The sequence below is a fragment of the Schistocerca nitens genome, chromosome 4, assembly GCF_023898315.1.
Source record: "Schistocerca nitens isolate TAMUIC-IGC-003100 chromosome 4, iqSchNite1.1, whole genome shotgun sequence".
NCBI lineage: Eukaryota > Metazoa > Arthropoda > Insecta > Orthoptera > Acrididae > Schistocerca > Schistocerca nitens.
Genome location: NC_064617.1, coordinates 361,595,198 through 361,608,660, shown reverse-complemented (window position 1 = coordinate 361,608,660; position 13,463 = coordinate 361,595,198). Strand labels below are relative to the sequence as shown.

Here is a 13,463-nt window from a genome sequence, read left to right as displayed (position 1 = left end):
AAAATGCAAAATAATTTGTAAATGATATTCAGGTGATAATATTCATTAAACATTAACATTGTTCAAAAAATTCCTGATTGTATGTTGTTTTTGAAATAAAATATTATGGCGTTCTCATGCATGCCCCTCTGCATGTGATATGTCTCAGAGCTGGACCTGTGTACCGGTATATTGATTGTTTCACAGCTACTAACTTGCATCACATTCACTTGTTACTGAAAACAATAGCAAAGAAAGAACAGTATTTGAAATGCATTGTGCATATTCGTTTTGCAATTTTTTAAAAACTAAACTCAAAAAGGACCGTGCCTAACCCCTATCACGAAGTATACAGGTATACAACTATATCTGAAACACAGCGTGTATCTTCTTTTTGCAACTTTTTAAAAACTATTCTCAAAAAGTATCTTGCCTAACTCCTGCCACAAATTATACAGATAATATAGATCATGAGATCAGCATTCTAAATGTCCCATTTTTTTTGTTTGGCCACTGCTCTTCCACAAAATCGATATGCACAGGTCCAGCATTGAGATATATCACATGCAGTAACTACTGTGCTTTTTATTACTTTTTCCTGATTGTATTGACACTTTTTATGGATATTTTAAGCATTTTTCACACATATTTGCATGCATATTTTGAGCTTTTTATGTTGCATATAATCTGGTCTGTACATAACATATACTAAATCTACTGTGGATATTGCACAGCCTTTTATGTTGGTATGACTACCAACCAGCTGCCCACCAGGATGAATGAACACCACCAAACTGTAACCATGAACAAAGTCGACCACTTGGTGGCACAGGATGCAGCTGAGCACAACATATTCAGTTTAAAAGGCTGCTTCCCATTCCAGGCTATCTGGATCCTTCCCTTCATAACCAGCTTCTTTGAACTGTGCAGATGGGAGTTATCCTTATGATACATCTTCTCCTTCCATAATCATCCTGGCTTCAATCTCCAGTAACTCACTGTCCCTGCACCTTCTACACACCAGTATTCCATTCCACCATCCTGTCACCCCCGCTTAATTCATGTCCGTATGTCATCTTCAGTGCAGCCTGCTCCCACCGCCTCCGACAACCATGCATCACTAGCCCATATACCTGCCACCCTTCCCTCTTGCATTCCTAACCGGCAAACTGGCTGCCTCCCTCCAAGCTGTTAGCTGCCCATCCCCAATACCTCTCCCTGCCTCCCACCTTTCTCACCCTCTAACCACCCCATTCAACAGTACACTCACCACAACCCAATCTGCTTGCTGCGTGCACCACTGGCACTAGATCAGTAAATGCAAGTCACCAGATAATGTGAAATATAGTAGTTATGCTGCCATCAGTGCTATGCACTCTCTGTAGAAGGAATTATCAATAAATTCTCAATGAGACTATCAAGTCACCACTATACAGATTACACATAAAATGGACCATCCTTTGTTTGAATACACTACACAATGTAATTCTTGGGACTTTGCCACTTCTACACTCTTGCTGACTGAAGCTCTTGAGAACTCTTTTGTGCTCGACATACCACATGTTGCCGCAATCTAACACCTGCCTTCTTCATGCATTCATCCAAATTTTAGTATGATTGATTCATACATTTTGTTCAGCAACCTCGTAATGAATGAAAATGCTCAGGCATGTAGAACAAGCTGCTATATAACTGCAGACTTACAGCTAAGATGAATTTATCTCTCTTACACACTTTTTGATAAAGATACATTCAAGTTTATTTCTTCCTTCCATACTTTTTCTCTCTTTCCTTTCCTCTGTAAGACATATCTCAGTGCTTTCAATTAACAATTAAGTTTGTCACTTCACAAAAATGGAGCTGTCTGTCTTCTCATGTGTGTAATATTGTCCCCATTTCTGACCAATTAAAACAACATTTTTTTCTGGTATATATGTCCCTTCATCACTTGATGCTCATCCATAAAAATAGTAGCAACCCATTATTTCCTGAATTACTTTGTTAAATAATCTTCTCCTTTTTCCTGGCCTTATCCCATGTCTTCGCAGGATCGGCCTGTTAATCTCATTTGGCAGTATTAATCTTAGAGGGTGACCTGTCGCCACCTGTGAATCATGTAAATGAGGGCAGCTGTAGGTACTAGCCTGGTATTGATCTAGTTGGAACTGGGAAACTGACTAAAAACCACATATAGGCTGGCTGGCACACCAATCCTCACTATTAACTTGCCAGTTGGATTTGATGTTGGGCCAGTGTGCTTCCTGAATTCAGAAAGCAGTGTGTTAATACCCACAACTATTCATGCTGATCTACTTAACAAAATAGTAATAATAATAATGACAATAATAATGAGAAGTGGCCGTGTGTTTACATATCTATACTCCACAAACCACCTTAAGGTACAAGGCAAAGAATACCCTTGATGCTGCTATGATAAACCACCTTTCCTATAACGTTTGTGAATAGTACATGGTAAGAGGTGGCCGTAACACTACATATGAATCTGAGTTCCTCTGATTGTCCCATCGTAGTCACTTTTGTGAAATGTATTTGGGAAGAAAGAATATGTTGCCTGGATATTTTCCAAATTTTAACAGCACAGCTCTCTGTGATACACAATACTTGTCTAGTGACATCTGGATGATCATTTCTGTGATGCTCTAGTGCTTTCTAAGAAAACGTATAGAGAAACATAATACTCTTCATTGAATCACCTCTAATTTTTCTATTGATGTTTCATGTTAAAATCTCAGACTAATGAACAGTACTCAAGAGTCAGTTGGATGAGGATTTTTCTAAGCTATCTCTTTTGTAGACATGTTGTTTCCTTCAGATTCTTCCAGTGAATCTCAGTCCGAAGGCAGCTTTTCCTCCAACAACCTTTATGCAGTTGTTTCACTTTAGGCCACTCTGGGTTCATCCTACTAGATATTTTACATTTGTTGCTATTTCCAATGGTTTGTTATCAATTGTATAATGAAAAAAATAAAGAGTTTGTCTGAGTATTTATGCACAATGCATTACATTTACCTATCATGAGCTATAGTTACACAGTCAGTCTCTGCATCAAGTGCCAATCTTTTGTTGATCTTCCTATTTTATTATAATTTTCTGGCATTTTGACTTTTCTATAAACAGCAACAGCATCTGAAGCAGCCTCACAGATGTTACCCACCAAATTATGTATATGTTTTGTGAACAGTAATACTATTTCCTTGAAGTACACCCAAAATTACTTTTATGTGTAATGATTTTGTTCACTTAGGATTGATATATTGAGTTCTATCTATCAGTATGTCCTGAATCCAGTCACGAAGTTGATATGATGTTCTGTAAGCCTGTAATTTGTTCAATAGGTGAAAGTGAATAATTGTCTAAAATGCCTTCTGAAAGCCGAGGAAAATTGAACAACCTGAGCCTGGGTTTCTATTGAATTCTGAGTCTCATGGATGAATTTAATTAACTGAGTTTCACAATGCTGCTGTTTGAAGAACCCATGTTTACTTCTACAGAAGATATTTTTGGTCTCCATAAAAATCATAATATGGGAGCATAAAACTTCTTTCACAGTTCTACAACTGATTGATTTCTTTGTTATTAACTTACTCTTGTAGATATATGTGCAATGTCTCTTCTTGAAAACAGGAGTGTGCTGACTCTTAGACCAATCACTTGGAGCAATTTCTTCTCCAGCATTATTTGAAAACTGCTAAAAGGAGTGGAGCATATTTTTAATAATCTGTATAATATTTTATAGGTTTGCAACAGGTTCAGTGACCTTATTCTGCTGGGTGACTAGTTGATTTTGTATTTCATGATCACTTTCAATATCTATGGTTTCGGCATTTGTGCGAGGATTGAAAGGGGGGTTTGTATTATGATCTTCACAGTGAAATAATTGTGGAAGATTGTATTCGGTAGTGAGCCCACCTCTATTCCACCCTCCATTTTGGTGCATGATCACTGAGTAACTGTATAAATAACTTTGATCAATTTACTGAACTTATGGTAAGGTCAAAACTTCATAGAACGTTTTGTAATGCTGATTGGCAGAATTTTATTTTCAGATCCTTTGAATGTTTTCACACTGTTATTCGTACATTAATTTTGATTTTCATAGCTACCAGGAGATCTAAGGTGTTACCGTAATGAGTTAAGTTTCTAACTAACTGCCAAAGAATGTAAAGAGGAGTAGCATTGCCATAAAAATACCTGTGCTTGGAAGCTGTTCAGTTTATTTAAGTTTCCCAGTCTATAGCTGGTTAGCTTTTTCAACTCCTCAGGCAGGTGACCTATAAAAGCATCAGACTACCATGTTTCAGCCAGCTTTGACACTTACCTTAGTCTTGGTTGCTTCTGATTCAGAGCCTGCTGTAACTTCCTTAGATATTATGACTTTCTTTATGGCAATAAGTGCACCACTGCCATTGGTATTAGCCTATCCCACCACCGATGTTTTGTGTTCCAATTGCAACTCTGAGATTTCACTATTGCCCATTTCTGGTTCCAACCAGAATTCTATTCCTGTGATTATGTGGGTGTTAGAGTTAGTATTGAGATTATTTCTGGGACCCTACCATGGATTATCCCCCAGTTAATTAACATTTCCTCTTTTGATTTTCTGTGAATAATGTTCTTCTCTGTGATTAATGAGCTTTCTGAATACTGTGCTTAATTCAACACTGAGCTCCTGTAATCTAAGAAATCTATATGTTCATGCCACACATACTCTGCTAGCTGAGTAGCTTCTGTGACTAGTGCACGCTTGACCTATGGAAGATCAAGAAATCCAATCAAAGATAATTGCAGACTCATATGAGGATTTGGTTTCAGCTCTCAACATTACAAACAAGAGCACCACAGCTGATTCAGGGTATGAAGCTTCAAATTACAAGCTAGCTATCTTCATCAGTTCAGCCAGTTATGTACTGGAAATGAAGAAGGCTTTTGGAAACAGGCAGCAGACGTTGTAATGCCTAGTGCACATTAGTCACCCTTTTCAAACTGCCAGCTATTTCCCTCAGTGGCACCATCACTTGCTTAATGACCAACTTTCTGAGCTTCTCCAGACTTTGTGTGAAGGTGGTCAAAGGTACAGGAAGGTGGTTAGAAGTCCAGACAAATGAGGAATCCCTTCCAGGCTCAGATGTGCTTTCAACAATGGACAGAACTTTGTATCTATTGGTGAGGTGTAAGGTGACAGCTGTGGAGCCAATATTTACTTTCATCTTTTGCTCAGAGATTCATAGTTCCCACTCAATGTCTGCCAGTGTCCCAGTGCCCACCAGTTAGGCTTGGGCGAAGACAAAATGTCCAAATCATGCTTATCAAAACACACAGTAGTATGAGAGATCAGAGCCAATGCCAGATGCACCAAAAGTGTCACATTTGTAACCATAGGTGCTCCCAGTGCTGCTGCAGTTAATGTTACAAAGGTTGTTGAGTGTGACCAATGCAACTTTTAACTGTTTCCTCATGGCAGCCTATCACCTTGCATTCTCATACAACAAGAACAGTTTGTGTCCAACTCCACAATGCAGAATTTAAGCTTCCAGACAATGTTTCCTGCACTCATTGTACATGCTTATTTGAAATATACAGAAAAATGAAATACAAAGAAAATTTGGTTTCCACTTACACCGCACGAGGACCAAACGTAATTGGTGCAAGGCCAGTTGGTCCTCCAAGTGCCTTCTGTGAGCCAGCAAAAGCAACATCGATGTCCCATTTATCAACAAATATTGGAACTCCACCTACTCCTATTACTGTATCCACAATCAGAAGACAATTGTATCTGCAAAATACATCAATATGGAATTTGAGAAATAAGATTACAAAAACATATGTACTAGTTTGTATTAGTTGTACAAGTAAGTTCCAGATACCTATTATTTATAGCAAATGGCTACACAAAATGTCAGTTGATTTCAAGATAATACACAAAAGAACCTAGAAAGTGATTGAACCAAAAACTCTGACTTCCTTGGTGAGAAAATAAACAGTGATACTTTGCAGTGTTACTAGCATGGAATAAAATGTAATGACATTAAAAAGGGTGCAATACAGGCAGCAGAAAAACGCTAGGACTGAACAAGGCAACCATAGATAACAGGTGATATACTGGAATTCATTAAAAAAAAATGTTTGAAGTGTACAGCAAAACTGTAGCTTTCTCAGACATGAAGTTAGCCAGAAATGTAGAATAGTTTAAGAAGAATTGACACAAAATTGAAACATGGTAATATAAATTCTGCACATAGACTAATAAAAATAACGTTTTGGGAGTAAAGAACAAGGGGAATGGTGAAGAGATGAGAAATGTGACTGGGTAATGGAAGCAGAAATTAGGTAAGTAGATGGAAATGAAACTTGGAGAAGCTTTATAGAAATTGAGCCCATTGAAAATGATGACGAGGAACTCTTATAGGCATCAGACAAAAGAACTGAGTAAGAGAAACCCAGGGGAGTTCTATGAGATTATGAAAATAATTTAATTTTTATACTTTCTACGCAAGCAAGAATTGGTACATATGAAAGTTTCTGCACAATTGGCCAACAAATGAAGTTAATTATTGAAGAATGGAGGGCAAAATTGAAAGTAGATTGGGAGACAATCAGTTCAGTTTTAGCAAAGGTTGGGACACTGAAGGAGCAAATTTAGCATTGTGGCTATTAAAAAAAGGAAGATTTAGAAGAAACATGGGAATATACGGTAATTTCACAGATTTTGTGAAGATTTTCATTAATCTGGATGGAATTTCTTTCATCAATATTAACAAAAGCCTTCTCAAAACATTTTGCATTTTTAGGAAGTGGGTATCAACTACAAGAGTAAGTCAGTTGTTATCCACAATTTAGTTATATTTTTGTTTATTTTGGTAGTACTGTCATTTTCCATCAATGACACATGATTTGTTTATTTGTTGTTAATCTTTGCAATTTTCAAGCTGCTAGGTTAGTTTCATTATTGCTGCTGTGCTGTTATTCATGGCTGCTCTGCTGTCTATTTGCACCAAAGAAGAGCAACGTTCAGTGATCCATTTCTTGTGGTCGGAAGGCTTATCAGGGGCCGAAATTCATCAAAGACTTTTGTGGCAGTATGGGAACAGTGTTTTGCCACAACGGGGTGTCTATGAAAGGATTGAAAAATTCCGAAATGGTAGCACAACTGTTACACATGATGAAAGAGCCAGACAACCGTTTACCGCCACAAGTGAAGAAACCATTGAGCATTCACGTGAAATGATTCTCTTAGACAGACGATTAAGTATTGACAAAGTGGCACATCATCTGCAAATTAGTCATGGTTCTGCCTATGAAATCATCCACAACAGACTTGATTTTCATAACGTTTGTGCAAGATGGGTCCCAAAACAACTCACACAGTTGCGTAAACAAATGCACTTGGACATCTGCAAAAAACATTTGGATTGCTATGGTAATGAAGGGGACATATTCTTAGACAGGATCATTACTGGTGACGAAATGTGGCTCCATCATTACAAGCCGGAGAGTAAATGGCAGAGTATGGAATGGGAACATCCAAATTTGCTGAGCAAGAAAAGGTTCAAGACCCAACCGTCTACAGAAAAACTGATGCTTACGGTTTTTTGGGGTGCACAAGGTCCAGTACTGGAACATTATGGGGAAAGGGACATAACAGTAAACATTGTATGTTACAGTGAGATGCTTACTGCCAGGTTAAAGCCTGCAACTTGAAGCAAATGCCGAGTGTTGCTGTCAAAAGGTGTTGTGTTGTAGCATGACAATGCCTGTCTGCATACTGCTGCCCACACTGATGAAACACTCCAGAAACTCAAATTTGAAGTATTGGATCATCCTCCATATAGTCTCAATCTTGCCCCTTCTACTTGTTTGGTCCACTCAGACAGGCATTAAGGGGCCATCGACTTGCCTCGGATGAAGCAATGAAAGAAGCTGTGCATTCCTGTCTTGCAGCTCAACCAAGAACCTTCTTTTATGAGGGCATCAGGAAACTTGTACAACAATGGACCAAGTGTGTTAAAATACGAGGAGACTACGTTGAAAAATGATGTTAATTTCCTATTTAATTACAATAAAATTTTATAACTACTTTGCGGGTAATAATTGACTTACCCTCGTACAAGGATAGAATAGTGATACATTTTCTTTCTGCATAGCAGACTGGAGTAGTCTGCATGGGTGGAATGATGCCTGGTGCCAAAACAAGGGAAGATGAAGGGTGTGGTTTCTCAGTGTTCCTATTGATATTTGACTTGGATATTGAAGAGTCAGTGAGGGAAGTAAATGGTTATCTCGATGTAGGTGTTCTTTGTCACAGACAGGAATTCACTGTGACACAGTTTGCTGACAGTATAGTAGGAGTTTCTGTAAATTGACAGGAATTGAGAGGGGAGCTTCATGAAATGGAACATGTGCCACATTATGGGTATAATATGATAATATGTAAAAATTAAACTAAGGTAACAGTGTCTGCTGCAGATGGATTTGTTGGATGGCTGATGGTTGAACTTGGGAAAGAGACCCTAAAAGAGAGTTTCGAATGAAATCATTACCACCATCTGACTAAATATTTATTATTAATTTATTTTGCTATCATGATTTTAGAAACTGTAAAATGGCTCTGAGCACTATGGGACTTAACATCTGAGGTCATCAGTCCCCTAGAACTTAGAACTACTTAAAGCTAACTAACCTAAGGACAACACACACATCCATGCCTGAGGCAGGATTCGAACCTGCGACCATAGTGGCCGCGCGGTTCCGGACTGAAGCGCCTAGAACCACTCGGCCACTCCAGCCGGCTAAACTGTGAAGCCATTTTCAAGTGCAAATGTGAAAAAACCAGTAAATATGACATCATTCAGACATGTCCTAAATCAAGGAAAAAACATTAACATAAAAGATGTGTTTCAATACTGCTATCTTGAAAGTTGAATGGACAGAGAAAGAAATGCAAGAAAAAATGTAGGAGCATGCAGTGCTTAAGGCAAAAAAACTTTATGTAAAATGAAACAGCTCTTATCATCAAAATTATAAATCCTGAGATAAGAAAAAGATGAATGAAAACTATAAATTGTGTATTGTGCAATGAATACATTATAGAAGGTATCAGATTGTGTGCAGTGATTAATAAGGGGATTCGTTCAGTGTGTGTAAAATAAATATGACAGATCACTCATGTTGTTGAAGCCAGGCGCAGTGTGATCCACAAGTAACTTCTCTCTCAAAATTTTTAAATGGTCAGAATGAATCCATTGAAGATTGCTTAAAACAGACTGCAAGAAAATAGTCCTCCACATTGAAAACGTTATAAGCACTTTTGAAAAAAGAAGAAATTTGGAAGAAAGTGTTATTTGTAATTGTTTCCCTGATCCTAAAGAAACAATCCATTCAAAACCTGATGAACCTGAGTTAACATTATTCTTAGCAAATACTAACAACAAGTGCAACAAGCTGTTGTCATATAGGCCTACTGAACAATTAAATGTTGTGAGTGTGATGTTTAATTCTGCCAATGACGAAAACATCAACCTCAAATACGTGGACTTAACAACTAAACCTACAGTGCAGAATTTTAATGTCAATTCAGTGCCAGATAAAAGCGAAATATGTATATTAGGAGATAGCCATGCCAAAGGAGTAGCCAGTACAACGATAGCTATGCAATCTCGCTACAAAATTACAAGTGTTGTAAAATCAGGTCCTCCTCTTGGCAAGACTGTGAAAAACTGTGAACAGTTAACAAAGAATTCCTTTATCTGTGTCATAATAGGTGGGCCAAATGATGTTTATCATAATGAAATCCATCATTCAACAAGATCACTCAAAGAAACTTTGGAAAAACTCTCACATATAAAAGTTTTCATGCTTAGTGTTCCACATAGGCATGACTTAATAAGTAGCTCATGTGTTAACTTAGAAATTAACAAAGTCAACAAGAGAATAAGAAAACTTGGCTGTAGTTTCCCACAGGCTACCTTTATTGATGCAAACAGCATGGAGAGAGGTCACTTTAAAAAGCATAGTATGCACAGGAACACGCAGGGAAAGGAAGCTATATGCAAACAAGTTTCAAATGCTATTAACTGCAACACAGTGGAAGGTCATGCTGTAATCCTTCTGCCAGTAAGCTTAATAATAAAAATGAAGGAAATGAATGCATTAGAAGTTTCAGTAGCTAGAGGCTCAGATGATTCAGTTTCATCATAAAACAGAGTTAAATCAATGGTTACATGTACTTCAGAAGAATTCACAACTGAAGAACAAAAGGCAGCAGTTCCACCCTTTGAACCTACAGCAACACTACTTGAGCACCCACCTACATGCAGTTCATCAAAAATATCATCATCAGCAGAAAGACCAGCTTCAACAGCAGTAGGACCCCCAGAACCTACAGTAACAGCAATCTTATCCCCACCTACAAGCAAGTCAATAGCTTCATCATCTTCAAGGGAAATGACAGCGTCAGCTCAAGGTAAATCAACAAGCAAGTCAACAGCTTCATCATCTTCAGTAAAGAAGGCAGCATCTGCTGAAGAAAAATCAACATCCTCACAGAGAACAGCAGGTAAATGTAAAGTTGTGTGTCCTCCTCATCTGAAGAATTTTTTAACCACAGGCATGAGAAAGAAGAAACCACCAAATAGGTAACAACCCAAACAACTTCTCCATTTTTTATCAAAACATAAGGGGTATAAAAAGCAAAGTAGATCAATTATAAGTTAACATAAATGACATAAACTTTATGAACAATGCTCTGATCTTATGTTTCTTAGAACACCATATTACAGAAGGAATTGGAATGTTGCATACAGACAGTAATAGCCTTGCCACCTACTGCTGTAGAGATAGCATGGGAAAAGGTGGAGTAGCTATTTTCATTAAAAATAACTTAACTTTTAGATCTGTAGATGTAAGGAAATATTGTACTGACCAACTGTTTGAAATATGTGCGGTAGAAGTGACATTAAACAGTTCAAAATTAATAGTGGTTACAGTCTACAGAGCACCAGGAACCAATTTCACAGTCCTTATGGTGCAGTTAGAATTGTTACTATCAACCTTATTTTTAAAAAATAATGACATTATCTTACTTGGGGACTTTTATGTCAACTTCACTACTGAATGCAACAACAAAGTAGAGCTCCAGAATTTGCTAAGTTCCTACAATCTTACATCGCTGGTTGACTTTCCTACTAGGATCACACCTGACTGTCAATCTCTGATAAACAATATATTTATACCAGAACTTCACTGTCACCTCGATCTTAAATGGCATATCAGACCATGATGGACAGCACCTCACTCTACATGACTTCAGACCTCTCAAGAAAACAGTCCCATCCTGGAAGGCAATCAGACTTATGAACAAAGAGTCCCTGGAAATCTTTAACCATAACCTGCAGCATGAACACTGGAATTCAGTGCACAGAATAGATGATGTTGATACAAATTTTAACATATTCATAAATGAATTCATATCCTGCTTTGAAGAAGCTTTTCCTAAAAAGTTTGTTAGGAACAAGATTTCCTCATCCTTAAAGAAGTCATGGATCACAAAGGGTATTAGAATGTCATGTAAATGTAAGAGGGAACTTTATATTGCAACCAGAGGGTCCAGGGACAAAGAATTAATCTGCCATTATAAAATGTATTGTAAATCCTAAAGAAAGTTATTCAGACATCAAAAGCACTGTATTGTGTAAAAGAAACTGATAACTCCAATAATAAAATGAAGACATCTGGCAAATAGTTAGCAAGGAACAGGGAATAATAAAAAAAAGACCTGTAGAAAACTTCAAAATCAAATGCGAAGTGAATCTTGTGCGAAATCCTGAGATCATAGCTGAAATCTTTAATAAACACCTCCGGTCAATGTCTGAGCAAATAGGCTGCAAGGGTTTTGAGAATGATGCCTTGACCGTTTTGCAAACTGCTGTCCCTAACAAAATCATTCAAATGCATATTAGGCCTATTACAGTATCAGAAAGTGAAAGAACAATTGCCTCCATCAAAACCAAGACCTCCTGTGGAGTAGACAATATTTCTAGCAAATTGTTAAAACAGTATTGTACACCTGTAAGCAGTATACTGTGTCATATTTTCAATGCCTCTTTGCAACAAGGAATTGTTCCTGATAGACTAAAGTATGCTATCATGAAGCCTCTCTTTAAAAAAGGGGAGAAAACTGATGTTACAAGTTTCAGACCAATATCTCTCCTGACAGTGTTTTCAAAAGTACTACAAAAACTTATGTATTCTATACTTTTAGAACACCTACATAGATTAAAAATTCTTAAAAAACATCAGTTTGGTTTCCAGAAAGGTCTGTCAACTGAACAAGCGATATATGCCTTTATTGATAAGGTTTTGGAATCTCTAAACGAGAAAATGGTGAACCATAAAATATTCTTACTGAAGGCAGACCATCTAGGAATAAGTGGTGTAGCAAACAACTGGCATCAGTCATACCTGACAGATAGGAAACAGAAAGTAGTCTTAGGTAAGTCAGACAATTTGTGTGGGGGAATGATTTCATCAGAATGGAGTGGCACAGGGCTCTATTCTTGGTCCTTTACTGTTCCTGTTATTTATAAATGATTTACCTTATTCTACTATGATACAGTGTAATTTTACCATCTTTGCAGATGACATGAACATAATGGTTAATGACAATAAATGGGAAAATGTTCAAGAGACTGTTAATATTATTCTTATAGGTTTAATGAAATGGTTTACTGCAAATGGTCTTTCACGAAACCTTAATAAGACTAATTATATTCAGTCCACCCCATCTGCCAAAACTGATAAAGAAATGACTGTTAAATATGCCACACAGGTCATAGAAAGGTGGAAGTAACAAAGTTTCTAGGCGTGAAGATTGACTGTAGAGTAAATTGGTCCTATCACATTTTAGATTTTTACAAGAGACTCAGCTCTTCAGTTTTTGCAATGCGAATCATCTCTGACAGTGCAAACTTAAGCATTAAAAAAGCAACATACTATGGTTAATTCCATTCTTTGATGGCATATCGAATTATTTTCTGGGGAAATCAACCTCTTGAAAAGAAAATATTCATTGCTCAGAAGTGTGTTGTAAGAGCGATGTGTGGTGTAGACCCTAGATGCAGTTGCAGAAGTCTATTCTGGAATCTGGGAATTCTTACAACTTCTTCTCAATGCATATATTCACTTATGTGTTTCATAAGTAAAAACACTGATATATACAAATGTGACAGTGAATACCATTACTACAACACAAGGAGGAAACATGATTTCCACACTGAAGGTAAAAATTGGAAGGTTGTGCAGAAGGGTGTATATTGCTCTGGTATAAAGATGTTTAATGCTCTTTCTCCAGAAATCTAATGTGAAATAGCCAACAAATCTACATTTAAAGGGCTTCTGAGGCAATTTATTTAAGCCACATCATTTTAAAGTTTGGAAGAGTTTATGAAACACAGTGAGAAACTGCCTTA

General features: G+C 37.3%; 1 protein-coding gene across 1 annotated transcript in view; it reads right to left on the bottom strand.

The window, feature by feature from the left end:
- LOC126252890 (alanine--glyoxylate aminotransferase-like) overlaps positions 1-13,463 on the bottom strand; it is a 126,485-nt gene that overhangs the window by 19,543 nt on the left and 93,479 nt on the right. Inside the window, exon 4 of the mRNA XM_049953860.1 lies at positions 5,618-5,773. Coding sequence (XP_049809817.1) covers positions 5,618-5,773 — 156 coding nt within the window. The remainder of the gene's footprint in view (positions 1-5,617; positions 5,774-13,463) is intronic.